General features: G+C 44.0%; 1 protein-coding gene and 1 long non-coding RNA gene across 3 annotated transcripts in view; one reads left to right on the top strand and one right to left on the bottom strand.

Moving 5' to 3' along the window:
* The window catches only part of RSBN1L (round spermatid basic protein 1 like), a 101,102-nt gene extending 98,114 nt beyond the window's left edge, over positions 1 to 2,988 (bottom strand). Inside the window, exon 1 of the mRNA XM_021936132.2 lies at positions 2,379 to 2,988. Coding sequence (XP_021791824.2) covers positions 2,379 to 2,961 — 583 coding nt within the window. The 5' untranslated portion in view covers positions 2,962 to 2,988. The remainder of the gene's footprint in view (positions 1 to 2,378) is intronic.
* A 126-nt stretch (positions 2,989 to 3,114) lies between these two features.
* LOC110742882 overlaps positions 3,115 to 27,697 on the top strand; it is a 35,674-nt gene continuing 11,091 nt past the window's right edge. For both annotated transcript variants that reach the window (XR_002521125.2, XR_002521124.2), the window contains exon 1: positions 3,115 to 3,528. This is a non-coding gene — a long non-coding RNA (uncharacterized LOC110742882). The remainder of the gene's footprint in view (positions 3,529 to 27,697) is intronic.

The following is a 27,697-nucleotide window of genomic DNA, read 5'->3' as shown; positions in this document are numbered from 1 at the left end:
GTAAAAATAACGCAGTTCTGACTTAAGACTTTTTAAAAGCCCAACTACAAATACAGGAGCTTAACTGTTTAATCAAATTGGGGTGCAGGCTAGGTCTTTCGAGTGTGTGTGGTTCAGGTTTGTTTTGTTGAGGGAGAATCTCTTCCTTGTTTAGGTGTCTTTATAGCTAATGTCTGGTTCTGACTCAGACTGTTCAATCAGCCAGTTGTGGATAATTGAAGGGTTACTGAACTATGCACAGCCAACTTAGAGCAACACTAAAAAGAGGTATATACCTAAACAAACACTTGGTCACCCATTCACCAAGATTTTTACAAAAAGCACAGAGAAATGAGCATTGTATTGCAAATTAGGACTTTCATATTTGCAACTATATCTATAATAAAGGCATATATGTATTCTTGCTATACCACTTGTTAATACCACTATTTAAGAATCTTCTTAATTCGTTAAAACAGAACTTCAATTCAGTTAAATTCAAACTTTAGAAAGATATAAGTATTCCCCAAGTTACGAGGGAAAAATTTTCACCATTAAATTTACCACCAAGACACTGAAAAGCAATCTTTTTCTCTGACAGTTTTTCAATAAGAGCATTTCTATCTGAAAAAATGAAAATCTTACAGTAGTGTTAATATCTTGTCACTACTCAAAAAAATCCACATAGGTCATGGGAAAAGATCATTCCCACATCTTAATGTAAAACCTATTACTGTTTATATTCAGGATTAACAATATTAGTGTTAACCCTCAAAAGAAGGAGGATTCGAAATGTAATTGAAAAGACTATAAAAATTCCTCTTTAACAGCCATTTCACTTTAAGGACCATTTGTGTACTCCACATTTCAAGTTAGAATTGTTAAAGAATGCTTATTCTCAAATACTCCATTACTCCAAGTATGTAACATTCATATTTACTTCCTCTTTCAGAGAACTTAGAGCAAATGTGCAGTTTACACACCACAAACACTAGTGATGATACCAAGCTGCTTACGGACAGACTTCCAGGCACTTATCCCCTAAATTTTACATATAATTGTTAAAACAAAATAGCTTTAAAATACTAACCACCTAAAATTCCTGAATAAAAGTACCATAAATCCCATCCTCAAAACCATTTTCCTAGAAGCAACACTCCCGGAAGCTGAGAGATCTTTACATTGCACCAGAGTCCCTAATGGCTATGCTTAGATGTCAAAGTTTTGCTACAGGCAAAAAATATCAAGGAAGAAGTGGCACTATTGCTACATGCACATGCAGCATGTTTTAAATTGTGAAAACAATATTATACCAAACAGAAAACTTTTCATGACCTAAGCTACTGTTAGATCAGCAATGCCAAAACTGCTTGACATTTCTTTTTCTAAAAAACAAAAAAAAAGTCATTTGACAACACTGTGTAGCAGTGCACATTTATAATGAAGATCATGCGCTTTAAGCTTGTGATCACATAAAGATTTGATTTTCACCTAGTCTGTATGTTGCACTATTGTCAGATCATTATGTATCCGTAGCTGAAGTGGCAGAAACACCTATTTTAAAGAAACACTATCTGAAAAATTATACGACTAGCCTACATTTAAAAACAAAACTGACCCTGTCTGACAAGAACCCTTAAGAATCTGCCTTTTTCTAATGCTCAAACATTCTGCAGCCGCTTGACCTGTCCAAAAATCGTCAAAGCTCCTGGCTCTTATCATTTGCTGCAGGAAAAAAAGAATATGGCTGAAAATTCTTTCAGAAGGGTGCTATTTCAAACAGGACCACCCAAAACACTTAAGAATACGCAGCGGAGAGTAGGGTGCAGGGAGGATACCTTACGAAACAGCGCACTTCGGGCCCTGCACGCTACCTCATTTCCCTAATAGGGATGAAAAGCTCAGGCCTCTGGTAGCTTCCAGCTGACGCCAGTGCTCTCTCCACACCCCTTTTTTGACAGGATTATCCGGGGTTGAACGCTGTGTCACAAATACGAATTCCCGCGACCACGTCTAAATGGCCTAACAATCAACCGAGCATCTTTTACAAGACCAAACCCTTCCCCCATCCCGTTCCCTCCATCTCTCTCCCTAGCCAAACACACCTAGGGGAATCCTCAAGATGGATTTTTACAAATCCTGCAGCGCACTAACTGGGAGGAAGAAACGATACAGAAAATAAGAGCGTCGGCCATCCCCTTCTCTGCAACCGAAATTACAGGCTCCATTTCCTATCCCCTTGGGAACTGCAAAATCCTCTGCTGAAAACCGGACGCCTCCCGGCCCGTCCAGGCTGGCGCACGAGGCCGCCGCGCTCCCCCTTCCCGGGCCCCGTGGGCGCCAGTGGGGCGGCGGGGACCCGCGGCACCCTCCCCTCCCCCTCCCCGCACGGCACCCACCTCGGGGCAGCGGCTTCACCTCCCCGTTCTCCTCCCGGGAGGCCCCGCCGGCCTCTCGGGCCCCGCCGAGACCGTGCCTCCTCCTCTCCTTCTCCCGCTTCTCTTTAGGTCTGCGCGACTTAGCATTAGCCGAGGCAGCGGCGGCGGCGGGCAGAAGGAGATGGTGAGGTTGAGCGTGCAGCAGCGTAGGAGGGACCAGCAGTTTGCGCGGCACCGGCTGAGACAAGGAAGCGGAGGCTGAAGAGGGAACGGCCGTGCCAGCGGAAAAAGAGAAACTGCTCCGAGAAGAGGACGGGGAGGGAGCAGCAGACAGAGGGGCAAAGCTCCAAGACGCGGAGCTGCCATAGCTCTGAGGCGAAGGAGCTGCCGGCGGCTGCAGCTGCCTGCTGTTCCCGCCGCTGCCCCCTTCTCCGTTCACTCTCCGCGGTGCCTTCTTCTCCTCAGTCCGGACCTTCTTGGCGGACAGAGAACCCGGAGGGTCCCGGGAGGAGGGCTGCAACTTGCCAAACGGTTCTTTCTCCGAGACGGTGGCGGTGGGGGCGGCGGCAGCGACACAGTGCACTGGGCTCGGCGGTTCCGCCATTTTGCGCTTCTGTTGTATTTACTCTCCTCCGCTAGCCGGCGCGGGGCAGGGGGCGGGCCCTCCGCGTGGGCTAGGGAAGGGGCGGAGCGATCGGGCCACCGACCGGGACCTCCATTGGGCGAGCCACGCTGAGAGATCCACCTAAGAGCCAATCAAAGGCACAAACATCAGACGAAGGGGCGGGATCGCCAAAGGGACCCTCTTTGGAGGTCAGAGCTCGGAGGGGTGCGGCTAGTGGCGGAGCGCTCTGCGAGGGGAGGGCTTTCCACTGTTGCCAGCGTGAACTCGGGTGCCGGGTGGATATCAGGGAAGAATCCCTGCCCTGGACCCCCAGATCTGTCTTGGCCGAGGTAGCGATCGTCTCTGCTGCCAAGAAGACTTAGCTTGTACCGCTTTCCCTTCCATTTTTCCTGGGGTACCGATCACCGTGCATCTGCGCGTTCAGAAAGCTGGATTTCGGGGATGCTCAGTTCAGAAGAGAAAAATTTGCCGGGAATCAAGTCCTTCTTTTTGTTAGTCGGTAGTCGATGATGGGAGGTGTTCAAAATCATTTGATGTGGTGACAAGGTACGTTATTATTGCTAGATCATGTGCTCTAATCCATTGAGGGAGATAACTTCCGGCAACTCTAGAACTTTCGGATTACTTACAAGCTTGAAGGAGAGAGTCTGCCTGGATTTGGAGACTTTTTTGAACTGTTGTAGCTAGACCCTTAACATTTTTTATTTATTTATTTAGTTTGTTTATTTATTGAGACAGAGTTTTGCTCTGTCGTCGAGGCTGGCGTGCAGTGGCGCGATCTCGTCTCACTGCAACCTCCGCCTCCCGGATTCAAGCTATTCTCCTTCCTCAGCCTCCCCAATAACAGGGATTACAGGCGCCCGACACCATGCTCGGCTAATTTTTGTGTTTTTATTAGAAACGGGGTTTTACCATGTTTGCCAGGCTGGACTCGAACTCCTGATCTCAGGTGATCGGCCCACCTCCTCTTCCCAAAGTGCTAGGATTACAAGCGTGAGCCACCATGTCCGGCCTTAAGATTTTAATTTTATAATAATTATTATAACTTAGAGTTGCCAAGAAAAATTTGTTGGCGATTATTTATAGATGTTTGAAAGACAAGAATTGTTTTTTTCGATTTCTGGATTTTAGCATTTAGTAAGCACACTGCGTGTTGGATGTTTTGTAAGCATGTGCTTTGATTTTTGCTTCGAAGATAAGCAATTTGGGGAGATGGGTTTTGGCTTAAAAGATAAGAAATGTGGCCAGGCGCGGTGGCTCACGCCTGTAATCCCAGCACTTTGGGAGGCCGAGGTGGGCAGATCACAATGTCAGGAGTTCGAGACCAGCCTGGCCAACATAGTGAAAACCTGTCTCTACTAAAAATACATAATTAGCTGGGCGTGGTGGCACGCCCCTGTAGTCCCAGCTACTCTGGAGGCTGAGGCAGAAGAAGCCCTTGAATCCGGAAGGCGGAGGTTGCAGTGAGCCGAGATCTGCCATTGCACTCCAGCCGGGGTGACAGTGCCAATTTATTCATTTTTTAAAGAATATTTTTAAGAATTTTTTTTTTTCGGCCAAGAGCGGTGAGTGGCTCACGCCTGTAATCCCAGCACTTTGGGAGGCTGTGGTGGGTGGATCACCTGAGGTCAGGAGTTCGAAACCACCCTGACCAACATGGTGAAATCCTGTCTCTACTAAAAATACAAAAAAAAATTAGCCAGGCATGGTGGTAGTCCCAGCTACTTGGGAGGCTGAGGCAAGAGAATCACTTGACCCCTGGAGGTGGAGACTGCAGTGAGCCGAGATTGCGCCACTGCACTCCAGCCTGGGCAACAGAGTGAGACTCCATCTCAAAAAAAAAAAATGGTCTGAAGTCAAATTTAATATTGGTTTATGGTCTTATTTTTAGGTGCCTCAAATTTTTTAAAGTAATAAAATTATTGAATGTGTAACATGAAAACTTTCTAATTGGAATTGACTGGCAGCAGATGTCTTCAAGAAAATTAGCATTGGTGGGAGAGTGGACCAAGAGGATTAGGCTGGAAATCATCTGCTAATGCACTAGTTTCATGACCTTAGTCTGGCTGCTTCACTTGTTAGGTCCTCTGTTTTCTTACCTGTTAAATGAATAAATTTGATTACATGATCACTAAGGTGCCTTCCACACTCAACTTATGCCATATTCAAGAAGATTTTCAAAATCACTCCGAAACTATTACAATTGAATTCAGTTTTTAATTGTTGACCCTCCTAATCTAGTAAAGTGTCTCTAACATCCATTAATATAGTGCCTGGAAACTTGCACCACTCATTCTCTGATCTCTAGCACACAGGTCTGGAAAATCTGACTTCTTTTTTTCTTTTCTTTTTTTTTTTTGAGACGGAGTCTTGCTCTGTCACCCAGGCTGGAGTGCAATGGCCAGATCTCGGCTCACTGCAAGCTCCGCCTCCTGGGTTCACGCCATTCTCCTGCCTCAGCCTCCTGAGTAGCTGGGACTACAGGCACCTGCCACCTCGCCCGGCTAGTTTTTTTTGTATTTTTTAGTAGAGACGGGGTTTCACCGTGTTAGCCAGGATGGTCTCGATCCTGACCTTGTGATCCACCCGTCTCGGCCTCCCAAAGTGCTGGGATTACAGGCTTGAGCCACCGTGCCCGGCCTAAATCTGACTTCTTAAGAGCCCAGGTAAACTATACCCTTGCCTGCATGAATTTGTTACTCCTTGCATTACATTATACTCTCATGCACTGTTATTAGGCCTGGCACTAAATTTGTAGAGCCTGGGCAAGAGTGTGGCTATGGAGGTCCAGACACCATCTGTCTAAATATTTAAAAAATAAATCAAGATAACAAACTTCTATAAAATACATTCTATTCTACTTCCTTGACAGATCCACTTTCATATGATCTGGAAGTCCATGTTTGAATTTAGAGTTCTCAGAGTCCCCGGACTGACCCCATTCTCCCATCCCCAACTTCATCACCTGCCACACCAAAAGGGGCTGTACATACACCCAACATGTCCAGGCATATGTCCATATCCCCCGCCGCCTGCAAATGGTGATGTGCAATTGGCAGCTCACTCTGCCCTCAGATCTAGCCAGTCTAAAAGAGGAGTGCAGGCTCCAGGCAGGCATGGCCCCTGACCTCATGGGCTCCTCATCCTTTACAGCAAGAGGAGGGCCAAGTAAACAGAGGCCCCTTACCCAGGTCTAAAGACAGTACTTGTCTGTTATAAAACATACGCAACTATCTTATTTTCTGTCCTGTGTAATTAGCCATTCCCTTTCAACTAGATTATTCTTGTCAACTCTTAACTGGCAGAGATTTTCTACCACTATCACCAATTTATTTTAGCATAATCTCTTTATAATCTCATACAGGTTTTTTATTCTACAGCTAGAAAGCTCTTTTCAAGACCTCGGCCAGGTATAGTGGCTCATGCCTGTAATCCCAGCACTTTGGGAGGCCGAGGCAGGCAGATCACCTGAGGTCAGGAGTTTGAGACCAGCCTGGCCAACGTGGTGAAACTTTGTCTCTACTAAAAATACAAAAATTAGCTGGGCATGGTGGCACACCCTTGTAGTCCAGCTACTCAGGAGGCTGTGGTGGCAAATCGCTTGAATCTGGGAGACAGAGGTTGCAGCGAGCTGAGATCAGGCCAGGGCACTCCAGCCTGGGCAACAGAGTGAGACTCCGTCTCAAAAAAACGAAAAAAAGCCTGGATCTGACCACCTCTCTTGCCTTGCTTCAGACCTGAAGTCAATGGCTTTCATTGCTCTCAGGACAAAAAACAAAATCCTTAATGTGTCCTATAAGACCCTTCATGATCTAGCCCCTTCTTCGTTCAAACTAAAAGATCTTTAATCTCCAGAATGCACGATGTTGTCTTTCAACATAGGAACATTGCATATGTGGTTCTCTCTATCTGATGTGCTTTTTCCTTTGGCTGTTGCCTATGTGATGATTTGGATAATGAACGTAAGGGAAGCAGATATCATGAATACCTTCTATATTTCTAACCAGCAAAACTTGGACCGTGGGGCCATTCCCTGAGCCAAGAAACACTGGAAGAGTGACAAGTTTCAGGTACTCTTGGACCTTGGACCTGTTGAACCATGAAGTGCGTTTTCTCATCTCCATACCTTTTTGCTTTTCGGTTGTTGGTGTTGTCGACTCACTGGTTATCTGTTGCTTCCTTTTCCATTTCATTCCCTGTAACGGCTCTACCAAAAGCATGCTACCCTACCTACCCTACACCCTGCTTCTCCACCTTTTTTTTTTTTTTTTTTTTTTGAGGTCGGGTCTCAGCTCTGTCACCCAGGCTAGAGTGCAGTGGCAGGCTCACAGCTCGCTGTAGCCTTGACCTCCTGGGCTCAAGCATTCCCCCCACCTCAGCCTCCCGAGTGGCTGGGACTAGGGCATGCGCCACCATACCCAGCTAATTTTTATATTTTTGTAGAGACAGGGCTTCGCCATGTTGTTGCCCAGGCTGGTCGAGAACTCCTGGGCTCAAACACTCTGACCACCATGGTCTCCCAAAGTGCTAGGATTAGAGACATGAACCAGCATGCCCGGCTGAAACTGGGTCTTTTATAAAGAACAGAAATTTATTTTCTCACAATTCTAGGGGCTGGAGGCCCAAGATCCTGGCACTGGCAGGTTCATTTGTTTGATATGGGCCACATCCTCCTGAGGGGAGGAACATATTGGCCTCACATGGTAGAAGGCAGAAGGTTAGCAGGCTGAAGGCTTCATGAGGCCTCTTTTATCTTATTTACTTATTTTGAGACAGAATCTTGTTCTGTCACCCAGGCTGGCGTGCAGTGGCGCAACTGCAGCCTCAACCTCCTGGACTAAAGTGATCCTACCACCTCAGCCTCCCAAGTAGCTAGGACTTCAGACACTCACCACAGCTCGCAGCTAATTTTTGTTTATTTTTTGTAGAGATGGGGCCTCACTGTGTTACCCAGGCTGGTCACAGACTCTTGGGCTCAAGTGATCCGCTTGCCCATGAAGCCTCTTGTAATCCCATAAACCTCATTCACAAGAGAGCAACCCTTCTGGCCTAAACATCTCTTAAAGGCCCCACATCTTAATACCATTACATTGGCCATCAAGTTTCAACACCTGAATTTTGGAGGGGACACATTGAAACCGTAGCAATGGGTAAAAAATAATAATAAGTCAGAGTCAGGTTGAATGTGAGATAATAGGAAGTGGAGGGGACTATAGAAAACTGGGAATGTGGTGTGTTTTCTACAATATACATTTGTGCTTCTCAGCGCTCGCTGATCGTTCCCTTATGGAAATAGTGGGCCTACTTGCTAAATATGTAGACTTTTTAATGGGAAGTTTCCTAAACACCATGCAAGCCGAACAAAACATCTGTGAGTCAGATATAACCCACAGACGAGCAGGCTGACTTCCATCTAGAAAGGAGTAGCTTCGTTTTGTTAAGATAGTTTTGAGAGTTTGGTTTGTTTTCATGCACAACCCTGCCTTTGTCCATTGCTGGAATAGATGCTAATCGAATATATTCAAACTTCCAGCCACAACAAATGTGTGTTAGCAGTTTTTAGAGCTGTCCTCTGTGTATTTAAGGAGAGCAAACTGGGGGAAAATAAAGTTGAAAATTGTAGTAGAGGGATCAGCCACCGCTTAAAGGCTTCACTGAAGAGCCATTAGCAGCCACACAGCAGAAAGCAAAAGGTAGAAAGAGTAAAAGGGGCCAAATGGAGTAAATAGAAACTATCCATAAATGTCTCTCCTGGGGTTAATTATGCTGCCAGAATTTTCATATGGAAGAACATCAGCTCATTTTGATACTTATTTTAAGAAAGGGATAGGAGGCCTGTAAAATGGGTATAAGGAGCCTTTTTCAATCATGTAAATCTCTGAAAAGAAAAGCTTAAGTTTTGTGGTTGTTAAAAAAAAAAAAATGGTTTGTGGTTCTAGTCAATTCTCCAGGAAGAGGAAGCTATTTTAGGTAAGAACTGGTAGGTAGAGAGTAAAATGTATTTATCCACACCTCGAAGCCTAGGTGTGGCAAAGAAATGTAAGGAAAAATGATAGACTCATAGAATGTCCGAATTGCAAATGCAGCCCAGTACCTAATTTGTTAATTTTCTTTACTATCCTTTACTTTCTTTTTGAACAGTGAATAACCTCCAGAGTAACCATTCTTGGCTTCATAGTTTGAGCCACAATGTCACACCACTTGTGGTTAAGAGGATACTGTTTACTGAGTGCCTTGTGTATCTCTTATATTTGTGGGTGTTTTGCATCATCCCAATTCTACAAAGCTTTCCAAGGCATTTTTCAAAACTGAGCTGGAATTTCATGTTTATTCTGACTCTACACCAGTTTTCTTTCTAATATGTCCTATTTTGCAAGAGGAAGCAGAAGTCTAAAGCATCAGAATGTTAAATCCAGACATTGGTCAGGCCTCTTTAGAAGTTTAAGTTAATTAAAGTTTTATGTTCAGAAAATAGACATTCAAAAAAGATGCAGTGTTTCTTAGAGTGCTGGTAGATTCCAGCGCTTTTATCTCATAGAAAAGAACAGGTTTGAATGTGTCCCCAAAAGTTGTGTGTTCCCCAAAGTTCATGGCTTAGAAACTGAATCTCTAATGCAACAGTGTTGAGTGGTGGGGCTTTAAGAGGTGATGAGGTCATGAGGGCTCTGCCCCATGAAAGGATTAATGCCATTATCCAGGAGTAGACTAGTTTTTACGGGAGTGGGTTCCTGATAACTGATAACCCACAGTTAGAAGAGTGCAGTTTTGTACAAATACCACACATGCGAGCACAGCCAACAAATTACAAAACTACGACTGTCACAAAGTTATTTCATAATTTTAATTTTGCAGATTCTGCTTTGAAAAGCTTGTCTGTATGATTTATGTACAGTGCCTTGAGGTAACAATGTGATGATATCGTAATATATATTTTGCCTCACATTCAAGTGCTGGCTCTTCTTGATTCCCCTCAAATTAATAACTACTTCTATACCATTAGCTTATACCAACAGCTAAGGACCCATCAAGGAAATAACCACTCTTTTGTTTAACTTTTAAAACTAACCCAATAAGTCTCTTTACATATAATGCCTATTCTAAGGATTTTTTTTTTTTTTTTTTTAAGACGGAGTCTCACTCTGTCACCCAGGCTGGAGGGCAGTGGCACGATCTTGGCTCACTGCAAGCTCCACCTCCCAGGTTCACGCCATTCTCCTGCCTCAGCCTCTTGAGTAGCTGGGACTACAGGTGGCCGCCACTACGCCTGGCTGATTTTTTGTATTTTCAGTAGAGACGGGGTTTCACCATGTTAGCCAGGATGGTCTCGATCTCCTGACCTCGTGATCCACCCACCTCGGCCTCCCAAAGTGCTGGGATTACAGGCGTCAACCACCGCGCCCAGCCTATTCTAAGGATTTTAATCCTAATCTTTTCCCTATTTAATCTGTATAATTCATCTCAATGGGTGGAAAATACTAAGTTCTAATGTCACTGGGAGTTTTCTGCTAGTGAAAGTGTAGAATAAGGAGAGACAAATCAGATACCAAGAAACGTTGAATATCAAGACCTGAAACCTGAAGTAAAGGTTTGCCAAATCCAGCTTTGACAACATAGATGGACAAGTGCAAATGCAAGATAAAGGTGCTTTCTATTTGTTAAGTTCTTTTAACCTTAGGTGGGGTTTGTCCTGAAATCTTAATCTTGCCATCTGAGCTTACAAATACTGCCAGTATGCCTTACTCATCACTTTCATCTGTGTCAAATGTGTGAATAGTCTGGACACCCAGTTACTTTAGTTTCCTTACAGTAAACTGGCAGTACATGGCATAGATCCTGGAGGCACACAGTTTCTCTTAAAAGTTGTTTGATGGGCTGGGCGCAGTGGCTCACGCCTATAATCCCAGCACTTTGGGAGGCTGAGGCAGGTGGATCACCTGAGGCCAGGAGTTCGAGACCAGCCTGGCCAACATGGTGAAACCCTGTCTCTACTAAAAGTACAAAATAAGCTGGGCGTGATGGTGCATACCTGTAATCCCAGCTACTTGGGAGGCTAAGGCAGGAGAGTATCTAGAACCTGGAGGGTGGAGGTTGCAGTGAGCCTAGATCGCACCACAGCACTCCAGCCTGGGCAAAAGAGCAAGAATCCATCTCAAAAAAAAAAAAAGTTCACTTGATGATGCCAAGTGAAGTGATTCAATGGTTATAGGGAAAGAAACCTAAAATAATGCAGCACCAATATAAACTGCAGTATACAATTATAATATAGGTATTTGTGAATGAATAAATGTTTGGGGATTAAATACCTTTCTTTTTTTTGAAACAGGACCTTGCTCTGTCACCCAGGCTGGAATGTAGTGGTGCGATCTCAGCTCACTGCAACCTCTGCCTCCTGGATTCAAGCAATTCTGTGTCTTAGCCTCCTGAGTAGCTGGGACTATAGGCACGCACCACCACACCCAGCTTATTTTTGTATTTTTTGTTGACAGGGTTTCGCCATGTTGGCCAGGCTGGTCTCGAACTCCTGACCTCCAGTGATTCGCCTGCTTCGGCCTCCCAAAATGCTGGGATTACAGGCGTGAGCCACAGTACCCAGCCTAAATACCATTTTTGAAGTTCCAAATAGGAGTGTCAAACAGAAAAACCCCAATATGTTAGGGGGAAATGATTTTTTTTTTTGAGGATATGAAAGGTAGTGTTATTTTTATTTCTATCAGCAAACTAATTTCTCTGACCACTTATGACAATTGAAAGCATAAGTCATATTTACATATATATTGCCTCTCTCCCCCATAATCTGTTATGTTTGTAGTAACATTATAATAGTTTTTTGTGTGTGGTTTTTTGTTTGTTCGTTTGCTTGCTTTTGCTAGTCAATGACATTATTTTCTACAGTTTCTTTATTCCTTGGTATACTACCACTTATGCTAGAGGTTCTTCTGTCACCATCCATTTATGGATTCACTTCTTCAGTTTATTGTCAAGTTTATTAAATAGTCTGCTTTTGGCTGGGCACAGTGGCTCATGCCTGTAGTCCTAGCACTTTGGGAGGCCGAGGCAGGCGGATCACGAGGTTAGGAGTTCGAGACCAGCATGGCCAACATAGTGAAACCCCGTCTCTACTAAAAGTACAAAAAAACAATTAGCTGGGTGTGGCAGTGGGCACCTGTAATTTCAGCTACGCAGGAGGCTGAGGCAGGAGAATCCCTTGAACCCAGGAGGCAGAGGTTTCAGTGAGCCGAGATCAAGCCATTGCACTCCAGCCTGGGTGACAGTGCAAGACTCCATCTCAAAAAAGAAAAAGTCTGCTTTCCTTATTTTCCACATATGTTAAGTGTTTAGTCAGTAAATGCTTAACACCTACCTGTTGCCAGGCACAAGGCAGACCCGGTCTCTGTCCTCATGGAGTTAACTTTAATCACAAGATCTGTTTCCAAATAATCTCTTGTTTAAGACTGTGTTGCTCTGTTGTTCAAGACTGATCTCATTTATTACTGATGACAATCAAACAGTATTAAGTGTCTACAATGTGCCCAGCACTGTGTGACAATGTAATTAATAATATAATGAAATTAGTAGGCAAAGAACATGGGGAAAGACTTTCTAGGCTGAGGAACAAGCATTTGGAAAGAGATGGAGAGTAATGACACATGCAATGTGGTATTCTTTGTGAGAAGTTCATTGTGGTTCAAGGATAAAGGACACAAAGTGCCATAAAAGGAGAGGGCTCTCTAAAATGGGTGAGAGCCAGATTGTGTAAAGTGTTGCCCTTGACAGCCTTGGCATGCTGAAGAGTCAGTAAATACCTTTTGTTAACTTAGGGACTTTAATGAGGAAGAGTGAAAAATGTTCACGTAACCATTTTCACTTCCTGCTAATTCCTCACAGACTTCACCAGGTACTGCTTTCTAACTTCAGTTGGCCAGATCCACATGTCAGATCAGGCCAATTTGCCTTTTGACTACCCATGTAATACTTAAACACTGTTGCCGTTATCACAGCTTTTCTTCAAACCAGATAATATTAGGGACAATTGAAATTTGGGAATTAGATTTACCTTTGCTGCTACTAAGTAATTGTCAGAATTTTAAATGTCATATTCATTTTACACAGCTAATCTCTTTAGCTTTCCTATGTATATTCCTACTTATGATTACTTGTAATTCTTATCTGAAAGCATTAAAATATTTTGAAAGTAAGACAGTAAAATTGTGAAATACTTTGGTATTGGTTACAAAACAGTACTTAGGTACCTTGTTCCTGATTTTTCTGTATTTTTTAAAAATAAGGCCAGGCACAGTGGCAAATGCTTATATTCCCAGCTACCCAGTAAGCTGAAGCAAGAGGATCACTTGAGCCCAACCTGGGCAGCATAGTGAAACCCCAGTCACCAATTAAAAACAAACAACAACCAAAAAAAAGAGTATATTTTTTGAAGATATTTTACCACATATACAGAAGCAAACAAAGAGGGGGAGGAATTGTTTAAAATAATGTTAAGCTAAATAAAACCAAAGAAAATTTAAGTAATAGTTAATAGTTATTGTTATAGAAGAGATCAAGTTACTACCCCATTCTCGAAAAGGAAAATCTGCAAGTAGACAGTTTGCGGTGCTAGAGTAAGCTTTTCCTTAATTTCAGAAAGCCTGTATTAGGCATTTACTTTATGCCAAACCCCATTTTAGTGACTGGAAATATAAAATAAATGAAACACAGTCCCTGCTCTCAGTGGACTTGTTGTCTAGGGAATGTTAAGTAGAACCACCTGAAAATGCATTGTTTTTGTAGGCCAGCTATCGGTTCCACCTGACATATGTGTAAACAGAAATTTGCAATAATAAAGATATGACCAAGGTGCTACTGGCACTGACAAAATGCTTCATGCTGCCTAGAGCAGTCAGTGAAGGCTCCCCAGGGGAGATGACGTTTGAACTGAGTTTCGGAAGATGATTGGAGTTTACCATGTGTTCATAGGAAGCAAGGAGAATGAGGGCATTCCAGTAGCAGGAGACAGCATGCATAGAGTTGTTGAATGAAGAAAGAGCCTAGCGCACAAGGGAAACTGCAAAAGTTCAGACTGGTTGGAATGCTGGAAATATTGTGAATGACAGGAGATGAGACTGGCAAGAAAACAGAGGTCAGATTGTGGAAGGTTGTCAAGCCAAAGAGTTTGATTTTATTCTTGAGATTGATGAGATGTGTGTAATCCAGGAGTGTGCAAGACAATCTATAAGGGTTCAGAAAACATACTGATTCTATGTACAGTTACCTTTGTCTTAATTTTAAAATTTCAAATTCTGTAGGAGTTACAGTGTGTATAATTGTTATTATAGTACTGGATCAAAATAATTTATAAATAAATACAGACATAATATAGTGTATTACAGGTTAAATTGTGTACCTCAAAAATTCATGTTTAAGTTCTAACCCCCATTATCTCAAACTGTGACCTTATTTGGAAATACGATCATTGCAGATGTAATAGTTAGTGAGGTCAAGTTAAGAAGCAATAGGAGGCCAGGCATGGTGGCTCACACCTGTAATCCCAGCACTCTGGGGAGGCCAAGGTGGGTGGATCACCTGAGGTCAGGAGTTCAAGACCAACCTGGGCAACATGGTGAAACTCTGTCTCTACTAAAAATAAAAAAATTAGGCTGGACGTGGTAGCTCACACCTGTAATCCCAGCACTTTGGGAGGCCGAGGCAGACGGATCACCTGAGGTCAGGAGTTCGAGACCAGCCTGGCCAACATAGTGAAACCCTGTCTCTACTGAAAATACAAAAATTATTTTGTATTTTGGTGGCAGACACCTGTAATCCCAGCTACTCGGGAGGGTGAGGTGGGAGAATCGCTTAAAACTGGGAGGTGGCCGGGCGCGGTGGCTCAAGCCTGTAATCCCAGCACTTTGGGAGGCTGAGATGGGCGGATCACAAGGTCAGGAGATCGAGACCATCCTGGCTAACACGGTGAAACCCCGTCTCTACTAAAAAATACAAAAAACTAGCCGGGCGAGGTGGCGGGCGCCTGTGGTCCCAGCTACTCTGGAGGCTGAGGCAGGAGAATGGCGTAAACCCGGGAGGCGGAGCTTGCAGTGAGCTGAGATCCGGCCACTGCACTCCAGCCTGGGCGACAGAGCCAGACTCAGTCTCAAAAAAAAAAAAAAAAAAAAAAAACTGGGAGGTGGAGTTTGCAGTGAGCCACACCACTACACTCCAGCTTAGGAGACAGAGCGAGACTCCGTCTCAAACAAACAAACAAAAGTGAAAGAAAAAAAGAAGCAATAAGGTGGTCCCCCAATCCCTAATCCAGTATGACTCATGTCCTTCCAAGAACAGAAAATTTGAACACAGACACACAAACAGGAAGAATGCCTATGCCTTTTGAAGGTAAAGGCGGACATTGGGGTAATGCTTTTACTAGCCAAGGAACTCCAAAGGTAGCCAGCAAACTGTCAGAAGCAAGGGGAGGGTCCTGGGACATATTCTCCTCACAGCCCTCAGAAGGATCAGTCCTGCTCACCTTGATCTTGGACTTGCAGCCTCCGGAACTGTGAGGCAAATGTCTGTTGTTTAAACTATCCAGTTTGTGATACTTTGTTAGAGCAGCCCTAGCAGATTGAGATACTTGGTCAAAAACTTCAGGCAACACTGATGAGATGATGCAAAGGCTTTGAAGAGTTGGTTTATGTTTAAGAGTCCAAATCATGAATGTCCTATCTTTATACAGTCTCTGTATTCAAGAATTGACCTTAGGCTAGGCACAGTAGTTCACGCCTGTAATCCCAATACTTTGGAATGCCAAGGCAGGAGGATTGCTTGAGGTCAGGAGTTTGAGATCAGCCCTCATGTATTAGTCCATTCTCATGCTGCTTATAAAGACATACCCAAGACTGGGTAATTTATAAAGAAAAAGAGGTTTAGTGGACTCACAGTTCCACGTGGCTGGAGAGGCCTCACAATCATGGCGGAAGGTGAAAGGCACGTCTTAGGTGGCGGCAGACAAGGGAGAAATGAGAGCCAATCTAAAGGAGAAACCCCTTATGAAATCGTCAGATCTCGTGAGACTTATTCACCACCATGAGAACAGTGTGGGGAAACTACCCCCATGATTCAGTTATCTCCCGCCGGGTCCCTCCCACCACACATGGGAGTTCTGGGAGCTACAATTCAAGATGAGATTTGAGTGGGGACAAAGCCAAACCATATCACCTTTTCTCTACTAAAAATTAAAATTAAAAAATTAAGCTGGCATGATACTATATGTCTGTAGTTCTAGCTACTTGGGATGCCAAGGTGGGTGAATTGCTTGAGCCCCGAAGGTTGAGGCTGCAGCGAGTCATGATCATGCCACTGCACTCCAGCCTGCACAACAGAGCAAAGCCCTGTCTCAAGAAACAACAAAAAAATAATTTAACTTAAGGTGATGTCTTGACTGCAGTATTTATTCTACTTTTTAAAGCCATTATGGTGGGAAAACAATTTGTTTACATTTGTAGTATAGTTTATGTTAAAGGTTGAAGAAACTGGGAAATATTTTATCTTTAACTCAAAACAGGATGGTGATATACAATAGTTTTAGGCAAAAAAAATTTACATTTAAGAAAAAAAGTATCATTGAATCCCATTAGGCAGAAGTGGAGCCACAAGCAAAAACAGGGCTGGTTATGGACGTAGGTTTCCCTTTCTATTCATATGTTGAAACCTAATTCCCAATGTGATGGGTTTTGGAGATGGGGTCTTTGGGAGGTAATAGGTCATGAGGGTGGAACCCTCGTGGATGGGATTAGTGCCATATAAGAAGAGTCCAGAGAGCCAGCTCACTCCCTTTGTGCCATGTAAGGATACAAGAAGTCGGCCTGGAAAAGAACCCTCACCAGAACCCTACACTGGCACTCTGATCTTGGACTTTCAGCCTCCAGAGCTGTGAGAAATAAATTGTCTTTAAGTCATCCAGTTTATGGTACTTTGTTACACCAGCCCAAACTGACTGAAGATGGGGTCCTAGCAAGCAAAATCATAGCTGTGAAGACTGTAATAGTATCTCATCAGCATAGGGAGGGCTATAGGCAAAACATGCACTAGTCTAGCTACTTAATCTTCAAGTATTAAGGACAACCTGTCCTTTTTATACAAGTCATACATTAGACATGTGCCTAAGATTGCAAAACACTGTGATTGAGTTTTCAAGGCTAGGGATACACCTCAAACTCAGATGTACTTCTTTGGTGCCTATTTGTAAGTCAGCAAAATCCAGAATTCAACAATATGTTAATTAATGTATTAATATGAAAATATTTTTGTGCATTATATTTTCTGCATTTTAGATCTTTGTGTGCCGTGGAATATTTGATGATTTTTGGCTTTACTTAGGTTAAGTCAACCAAAGCATTTTGAAATGCTGCTTTTTTTTTTAAATTCACGTGTATTTGTGGGTTTTTGTTTTTGTTATTATTGTTGTTTGAGACAGGGTCTTACTCTGTCATGCAGGCTGGAGTGCAGTGTCACAATCACGGCTCATTGCAGCCTCAACCTCCCAGGCTCGGGTCATCCTCCCACCTCAGCCTCCTGAGCAGCTGAGATTATAGGTGCCCACCACCATGCCCATCTCCTTTTTGTATTTTTAGTGGAGATGGAGTCTCACCATGTTGCCCAGGCTGGTCTTGAACTCCTGGGCTCAAGTGATCTGCCCTCCTCGACTTCCCAAAGTGCTAGGATTACAGGTATGAGCCACCACACCAGGCCTAAATCCACATGTATTTGTAATAGTTTTGCCATTGTTTAGACAGGTAGTTTTTAGATTTTTTAAAGTAATAGAAGAAGCCTTTCTTCCAACTAAATCTTATGTGGAAGTCCAATATGCAGCAGTTACGTTAGGCAGTCATAGAGGACTGGCCATTTATAAAAAATATACCCTTGTTTTAAATCTTTGTTTCTTGTATTTAGTCTTGAAGTTCCATGTTTTATGACTACATATTCTATGTTTATTTTATAGCGTGTTAGTAAAATGAAAGGAATTTACATGGATGGGGATGATAAAGATGCTACTGACCTATTATTATAGGGCCTATGCTTGGAGTTGCTTTTCAGTAATGGGATTGGATTTATAAGAATCCATCTATCAGGCTGGGTGCGGTGGCTGACGCCTGTAATCCTAGCACTTTGGGAGGCCGAGGCAGGCAGATCACGAGGTCAAGAGATCGAGACCATCCTGGCCAACATGGTGAAACCCCATCTCTACTAAAAATACAAAAATTAGCTGGCTATGGTGCCGCATGCCTGTAGTCCCAGCTACTCAGGAGGCTGAGGCAGGAGATTCGCTTGAATCTGGGAAGCAGAGGTTGTAGTGAGCTAAAAAAAGAATCCATCTATCATCTGGCTGGGCATGATGGCTCACACCTGTAATCCCAGCACTTTGGGAGGCCAAGGAGGGAGGATCACGAGGTCAAGAGATCGAGACCATCCTGGCCAACATGATGAAACCCCGTCTCTAATAAAAATACAAAAATTAGATGGGCGTGGTGGTGGGCGCCTGTAATCCCAGCTACTTGGGAGGCTGGGGCAGGAGAATCGTTTGAATCGCTAGCTGAGATCATGCCACTGCACTCCAGCCTGGGCAACAGAGTGAGACTTCGTCCCAGAAAAAAAAAAGAATCCATCTATCCTCTTTAATTTAGTCCCCTTTGTGGCCACACAGCAGTCTGTGTCCTATACCCACTTGGTCAAGAATATGTGTACTACTCACAAAAATGTATTTCTCAGTAAGTGACTCCCCTCTCTCTCCTTTCACCACTGTTCTTTTAACAATTTTTGTTTGTGCACTATTCATTTAACTGTAACTTTGCCACCTTTGGACTCTAATAGACTCAAAACCTGTTTGTCCAGTTTAGTGTATGTTTGTTTTAGTCCCTCACCCATGACTTACAATCATATTACTGTAAGCTGATATTTGGAACTACATATACCTTTCATATGTTTATTTTTAAATTTTTTTTCTTTTTGCAAGTAGTTTCAGGATCTATATTTTATTTGTTTGTTTTTGAGACCGAGTCTTGCTCTGTCGCCCAGGCTGGAGTGCAGTGGCATGATCTCAGCTCACTGCAACCTCTGCCTCCTAGGTTCAAGCGATTCTCCTGCCTCAGTCTCCCAAGTAGCTGGGATTACAGGCACCTGCCACCACACCCGGCTAATTTTTGTATTTTTAGTAGAGACGGGGTTTAACCATGTTGGCCAGGCTAGTCCCGAACTCCTGACTTCAGGTGATCTACCCGCCTCGGCCTCCCAAAGTGCTGGGATTACAGGCGTGAGCCACCGTGCCCAGCCTATATATGTTTAAATTGTCATAAAAGCTAACACGCTTTGGGAGGCCGAGGCGGGTGGATCATGAGGTCAGGAGATTGAGACCATCCTGGCTAACATAGTGAAACCCCGTCTCTACTAAAAATACACAAATAATAATAATAATTTAGCCGGGCAAGGTGGCGGGCGCCTGTAGTCCCAGCCACTCGGGAGGCTGAGGCAGGAGAATGGTGTGAACCCAGGAGGCAGAACATGTAGTGAGCCAAGATCACACCACTGTACTCTGGCCTGGGAGACAGAGCGAGAATCCGTCTCAAAAAATAAAAAATAAAAAATAAAAATACCCAACACCATTGAGACAGAGCGAGAATCCGTCTCAAAAAAAAAAAAAAAAAAAAAAAAATACCCAACACCATTTGGGGATAGCAGTGGAGTGTTTCAGAATTAGAGTTTTTGTATTTGTGGTATTCTCAGATGGCTCATTTTTCCAAAATCATGCTATGTCAAGTGGCTAGTCTGATAGCCCATAAGCCATAGTTCAGGGAAGTTTTTACCTTTTTCTAAAGGGTACATATAAAAAGATATAAAGAACAAACTATTCAGATAGTTTGGCATCAGTGAATCATTTCAATAAAAATATACTCTGAGTCTTCCTTCTTTTAGCAAATGTTTATTGAGCTCCTACTATGTGCTAGCAGTCATTATGCTAAGTTTTAAGTATACAGTAGCAAACTAAATGAACATAATAATCCAGGCCTCATGGGATAAATTACAACAAAAAAATTATATGCATAATACATTCATACATGTATAAAATCTTCATACCAATTACAAAGGAAATAAACAGGGCTCTACAGAGAGAGTTAAAGAAGCTACTCTAAATAAAACAGAAAAGGAATGAGAAATGAAAGGAATTCTAGAATTCCAGCATTCTAGCTGGGTGCCGTGGCATGCACCTGTAGCCCCAGCTACTCAGGAGTCTGAGGCAGGAGGACCCCACGATCCCAGGAGTTCAAGTCTAGCCTAGGCAACATAGTGAGACAGAGCAAGAATCCGTCTCAAAAAAACAAACAAAAAAAAAAACCCAACCAAAAGAAAAGAAATAAAAATAAAAACTGCGTTATAGGCTGGGCGCGGTGGCTCGCGCCTGTAATCCCAGCACTTTGGGAGGCCAAGGCAGGCGAATCACGAGGTGAGGAGACCGAAACCATCCTGGCTAACACGGTGAAACCCCGTCTCTACTAAAAATACATAAAAACTAGCCGGGCGAGGTGGCGGGCGCCTGTAGTCCCAGCTACTCAGGAGGCTGAGGCAGGAGAATGGCGTGAACCCGGGAGGCGGAGCTGGCAGTGAGCCGAGATCCGGCCACTGCACTCCAGCCTGGGCGGCAGAGCGAGACTCCGTCTCAAAAAAAAAAAAAAAAAAAGAATACTTTAAAGAACAAGTGGAGGCCAAGTGTAATGGCTCATACCTGTAATCCCAGCACTTTGAGAGGCCGAGTCAGGTGGATCACCTGAGATTAGGAGTTTGAAACCAGCCTGGCCAACATGGTAAAACCCCATCTCTACTAAAAATACAAAAATTAGCTAGGCGTGGTGGTGGGTGCCTGTAATCCCAGCTACTCAGGAGGCTGAGGCAGGAGAATCCCTTGAGCCCAGGAGAGAGAGGTTGAGGTGAGCCGAGATCGCGCCACTGCACCCCAGCCTGGGCGACAGAGCAGGATTCCATCTCGCAAAAAAAAAAAAATAATAATAAAGTTTATATGGAGGAGGGAAAAGACCAAGAATAAGCAATGCAATACTGAAGAAGATTAACAAAGTTAGAGGATGGCACTACCCAACTTCAAGGCTTTCTGGCTGGGCACGGTGGTTCACACCTATAATCCCAGCACTTAGGGAGGCTGAGGCAGGTGGATCACCTGAGATCAGGAGTTCGAGACCAGCCTGACCAACATGGTGAAACCCTGTCTCTACTAAAAATTCAAAAATTAGATGGGCATGGTGGTGGGTGCCTGTAATCCCAGCTACTCAGGAGGCTGAGGCGGGAAAATTGCTTGAATCTGGGAGGTGAAGGTTGCAGTGAGCCGAAATCTCGCCACTGCACTCCAGCCTGGGCAACAGAATGAGACTCCATCTCAAAAAAAAAAAAAAAGTCATATGTCTAGATATAAAATGCAATGCAAAAGCCTTAAAACACCTAAAAGATAAGACAGAATTAAATCCAGATGACCTAGGGTCTCGCGATGACTTTTTAGGTACAACACCAAAGGCATGATACATGAAAGAAAGAACTAATAAGTCCAATAAGTTGGACTTCCTTAAAATTGAAAATTTGTGCTCTGGAAAAGACACTGTCGAGTGGATAAAAAGAGAAGCCACAGATTGGGAGAAAATATTTGTAAGACATATCCGATAAAAGACTGTTATCTAAAATAGACAATAAATTCTTTGAGAAGGAGTCTCACTCTGTGGCCCAGGCTGGAGTGCAGTGGCGCGATCTCGGCTGACTGCAAGCTCCGCCTCCCAGGTTCACATCATTGTCCTGCCTCAGCCTCCCAAGTAGCTGGGACTACAGGCGCCCGCCACCACGCCCAACTACTTTTTTTGTGTTTTTAGTAGAGACGGGTTTCACCGTGTTAGCCAGGATGGTCTCAATCTCCTGACCTCCTGATCCGCCCGCCTCGGCCTCCCAAAGTGCTGGGATTACAGTTGTGAGCCACCACACCTTGCCGACAAAGAATTCTTAAAACTCATCACTAAGAAAACACCCAATTAAAAAATGTACCGGGCTGGGCCCGATGGCTCACGCCTGTAAGCCCAGTACTTTGGGAGCCCAAGGCTAGTGTAACATTGGAGCCCAGGAATTTGAGACCAGCCTGGCCAGCATGGAGAAACCCCCGTCTCTACTAAAAATACAAAAATTAGCCAGGCATGGTGGCGTGTCACTGTGGTCCCAGCTACTCACTTGGGAGGCTGAGGTGGGAGGATCACTTGAGCCTGGGAGGCAGAGGCTGCAGTGAACTGAGACCACACCACTGCACTTCAGCCTGGGCAATAGTGAGACCCCATCTCAAAAAAAAAAAAAAAAAAACACCAAACACCTTGAAAGACATCACACTGAAGAAGATATTCAGGTGAGAAATAAGCATATGAAAAGATGCTTCATGTGCAGGATCTGAATTTTTTTCTAAGAAGGAAAGGAAAAGATGCTGCGCATCGTATGTCATCAGTGAAATGCAAACACAATAATACCTCACCAAAACCTATGATGAGGATGATATGTTTGTTTGTTTACTTGTTTGTTTGTTTTTGAGATGGAGTCTCGCTCTGTCACCCAGGCTGGAGTGCAGTGGCACAATCTTGGCTCACTGCAACCTCTGCCTGCCAGGTTCAAACAATTCTTCTGCCTCAGGCTCCCAAGTAGCTGGGACTACAGGCGTGTGCCACCATGCCCAGCTAATTTTTTTTTGTATTTTTAGTAGCGACGGGGTTTCATCATGCTGGCCAGGCTGGTCTCGAACTCGACCACTTGTGATCCAGCCTGCCTCAGCCTCCCAAAGTGCTGGGATTACAGTGAGCCACCATGCACCTGGCCGATCACGTTTTTTTTTTTTTTTTTTTTTTGTTTGAGGCGGGTCTTTCGGCTGTCACCCAGGCTGGAGTGCAGTGGGGCAGATCACCGGCTCACTGCAAGCTCCGCCTCCCAGGTTCCACGCCATTCTCTCCTGCCTCAGCCTCGGTACTCAGGACTGAAGCGCCCGCCACCACGCTCCCGGCTTTAGTTTGTATTTTAGTAGAAATGAGGAGTTTCTCATGTTAACCAGGATAGTCTCGATCTCCTGACCTGGTGATCCACCAGCCTCGGCCCCTCCAGCTCTGAGACCACAGGCAAACCACCAGCGCCCAGCCGATCGTTTTTTAAAGACAGAATCTCATTCTGTTGCCAAGGTAATTACAGTGGCAGTCATGGCAGCTCCTGCAGTCTCAAACTCAGCAAGCAGTCCTCCCACTTCGGCCTTGCAAAGTGTTGAGATTACAGGTGTGAGTCACAGTGCCCATCCTACACACCTATTAGAATGACCAAAATCCAGAACACTGGCAACATCAAATGCTGGAGAGGATGTGTAGCAACAGGAACTCTCATTCGTTGCTAGTGGGAATGTAAGATGGAAGACTACTTTGTAAGCCAGTTTGGCAGTTTATTAAAAAACGAAACAGGCCAGGCACAGTGACTCATGCCTGTAATCCCACCGAGATCACGCCAGTGCACTCCAACCTGAGCGACAGAGTGAGACTCCATCTCAAAAAAATAAAAATAAAAATAAATAAAAAATGAAACATACTCTTACCCCATGATCTAGCAATCACGCTCCTCGGTATTTAACAAGGAAGTTTGGCATTTACCAAAGAAGTTGAAAGCTTATGTCCACACAAAAGCCCACACATAGTTTTTGTTGTTTTTTGGGTTTTTGTTTGTTTTTTGAGACAGGGTCTCATTCTGTCACCCAGACTGAAGTGCAACGGTGCAATTATAGCTCATTGCAGCCTCAAACTCCAGGACTCAGGTGATTCTCCTACCTCAGCCTCCTGAGTAGTTAGGATTATAGGCATGTGCTACCACACCAGGCCGGAAACTTCTATTAGATATCCTTTTGTAGCTATTGAGTTTTAAGTTGTATGAATGCATTGCATTGCATTTCAAATTTAAAATACAATTTTAAAAATAAGAATGTTAACTAGATAATTATGTAATAACTTAAAGACTTTGCCTGCCAGAATTTTAGTAAAATGTATTTATTTGGTTTTCAATCATTTTAAAAATTCTTCATTTCTTGAAGATTTATCTAATTTCTCTACCAAGTGTACACAGTAATAACAGCAACAAGAAAATTACCATCAGGGAGACATCAAAGCAGTATAATGAAACTAGTTTAGCAAGAAAGGGTGCAAATAAGAAACAAATACTCAGAGGATCTCAGCTTTTTATTTTAAAAAAATTGAAAGATTAGTACAATGAACATGCATATTAGATTTTATGAATTAAATATGTTACAGGACCCTTTTGGAGAGAATTATGTATCTCATGGTGGGGATTCCTGGGGAATCTTTAATGAAGGATAAACTCCAAGGGCCAGAAAAGCTGTTCACCACACTTTTTCTCCTACCCTTTGCCCCACACAATCCCTTACTTACAGAGGAACTGCCCTTATTCAGGAGCTGTTCTTGCTTATTCAGCTCCTTATTCAGGAGCTGTTCGCTGTTCTTGCTAGCCTACGTCCCAAAGAAGACCCAAAAAATACACCGTTTTTTCTTAAAAACATTCTTCACACTTGGTCTGATGATTTTTACTTGTTAAATGTAATCTGTTGTCCGGGCGCAGTGGCTCACACCTGTAATCCGAGCACTTTGGGAGGCCGAGGCAGGTGGATCACTTGAGGTCAGGAGTTCAAGACCAACCTGGCCAAATGGCGAAACCCAGTCTCTGTTAAAAATACAAAAATTAGCTGGGTGTGGTGGCAGGCGCCTATAATCCCAGCTACTTGGGAGGCTGAGGCAGGAGAATCGCTAGAACCCAGGAGGCAGAGGTTGCAGCAAGCCAAGATCACAGCTCATTGCAAGCTCCAGTCTCCCGGGTTCACGCCATTCTCCGGCCTCAGCCTCCCGAGTAGCTGGGACTACAGGCGCCCGCCACCTCGCCCGGCTAGTTTTCTGTATTTCTTAGTAGAGACGGAGTTTCACCGTGTTAGCCAGGATGGTCTCGATTTCCTGACCTCGTGATCCACCCGTCTTGGCCTCCCAAAGTGCTGGGATTACAGGCTTGAGCCACCGCGCCCGGCCTCTTCTAAGTTATTTCTAATTAATTCAGTATAAGTATAAAATTGAATTCAATTGTTTCAATAATAGTATATACAGAATTCTAAATTATAACTCCATCAGTTTCTTTAAAGCTTTTTGGTTTAACCTTTTCACAGTATTTGGTCTCTACTTCCATTGCTATGCAATTTGTTGAGGCAGGATATCTCTCTGGAGTGGAGTAGCGCAGTCACAGCTCACTGCCCCCTTGACATCCTGGGCCCAAGTGACCATCTCACCTCAACCTCTCGAGTAGCTGGGACCACAGATGCGCACCACCATGACCAGCTAATTTTCTCTATTTTTTGTAGAAATAGGGTCTTGCTTTGTTGCCTAGGCTGGTCTCAAACTCCTGGGCTCAAGCGATCCTTCCACCTCGGCCTCCCAAAGTGCTGGGATTGCAGGTGTGAGCCCCCACACCTGGCCTGTTTGTTTTTTCAATCCCATGATTTACCTTTCTGTGTCACCTATACCTGAGACTTGGTAACCATCTCTTCACATACTTACAGTTAATTGTTCATCATTCATCACACCTGGATGTCTTGCATTTGACTGAACTTGCCCAGTTCTTTTCACAATTTCCCATAGGTCTAATTTCACAAACCTTTAATCAGTTGCTGTTCTCTGAATACTGTCCAAGTTTTTTCTCTTTATATAGTATGACATGTAAAATTAAATATAGTTTGTTCCAACTGAAGCCTGCCCCGTGCCAAATAAAGCAAAAATAATTGCTTCCCTCCTTTTTCATGCATATGCCTTAATACAATCCTAGGAAATATTTGTCTCTTATTTCAACTCATCTAACTTAACACCAACCATAATTGTTGGCTCTCCCTTGGCTGTTTCATCTACAGCTGCCTTTCCAGTATTTCCACATGCTTGTTGCAATTCAGTAGCATGTTAAAAGTTACATGTTACATTTCTAAGAGGATTTCTTTCACACATTTTTTATTTAAAAATTGCCCCATGAACAACGTGAATGTAGTGTTTGGGGCCTCAAGAACTAAGGCTTGAACAATTCCAAGTACTTTTGTGGTGGGACCTGGAAAGACAGATTTAGATGGAGAGGTACCGGGAGAGACTGCTAAAAACTAGAGGAAGATGGCTGCCTTTGGTTTTCTCTTTGTTTTTGTTTTTTGAGACAGAGTTTCGCTCTTGTGGCCCAGGCTGGAGTGCAGTGGTATGATCTCGGCTCACTGCAACTTCCATCTCCCAGGCAAGCGATTCTCCTGCCTCAGCCTCCGGAGTAGCTGGGACTACAGCCGCCTGCCACCACGCCCAGCTAACTATGTATTTTTAGTAGAGACAGGGTTTCACCATGTTGGCCAGGCTGGTCTCAAACTCTCGACTTCAGGTAATCTGCCCGCCTTGGTCTCCCCGAGTGGTGGGATTACAGGTGTGAGCCACCATGCCCGACCAACTGCCTTTGTTTTCTCCTGTCACAGTTCTTTGGTTGTAAGCAAGGGAAACCAATTTCAGCTAACGTAAGCAAAGGGGAATTTGTTGGAACTATATCAGAGGATTTTTCAGTTTACTGGAGAATCATGCTCAGAAACTGCAAACACCAAGAATGCTCCCAAAAGTAGGAATCTCAGCCATAGTTTATAGAAGAAGAGAGCCGGGTGTGGTGGTTCACGATTATATCTCAGTGCTTTGGGAGGCTGGAGGTGGGAGGATTGCTTGAGGCCAAGGGTTGAACATCAGCCTGGGCAACATAGTGAAACCCTGTCTCTACGAAAAATAAGTTTAAAAAATAAGCCAGGCACAATGGCATGCTCTTGTAATCCTAGCTACTCAGGAGGCTGAGAGAGGATTGCTTGAGCCCAGGAGTTCAAGGCTGCAGTGAGTTATGACTGCACCACTGTACTCCAGCCTGGGCATCAGTGTGAGACCTTGTCTCTTAAAAAAAAAAATCATAGTGTCCATCTTTGGGGACTCTTCCTTGGTTCTTCCCCAGTTTCAAGTTCTAAACAACCCTGGACACTGGATGTGAGGCACTGTGGGGGATTCTAAGAGTAAAAATACACAACCAGTACCCTTCAGGATGTTACAATCTAGGAAGGAGAGAAAGATGCACGAATAATGAAATATAAACCCAAGTGTTAAATATGCTCTAAGAAAAGTAAAATGGGGCCAGGCACGCAGGCTCACACCTGTCATCCCAGCACCTTGGGAGACTGAAGCAGGAGGATCACTTGAGCCTAGGAGTTTGAGACCAGCCTGGAAAACATGGTGAGACCATCCTGGAAAACATAGTGAGACCCCGTCTCTAGTTAAAATAATAATAATAATAATAATAATAATAATTTTTAAAAAATAAAGTAAACCGGGCTTAACGGCGTGAGCCTGTTGTCCCAGCTACTTGGGAGGCTGAGGCAGGAGAATTGCTTGAACCCGGAAGGCGGAGGTTGCAGTGAGCCGAGATGGTGCCACTGCACTCCAGCCTGACAACAGAGTGAGACTCCGTCTCAAAAAGAAAAAAAAGAAAAAGTAAAATGTTCTAAAAGCCAAGTTCCCAATTGTCTCCTGGTTGCAGAGAAATAGATGTTCCCAGGTGCATTTAGACTAGC

Source organism: Papio anubis, chromosome 4 (assembly GCF_008728515.1).
Source record: "Papio anubis isolate 15944 chromosome 4, Panubis1.0, whole genome shotgun sequence".
NCBI classification, from domain to species: Eukaryota; Metazoa; Chordata; class Mammalia; order Primates; family Cercopithecidae; genus Papio; species Papio anubis.
Note: the sequence above shows the minus strand (reverse complement) of the source record. Positions and strands in the feature narration are given on the sequence as shown.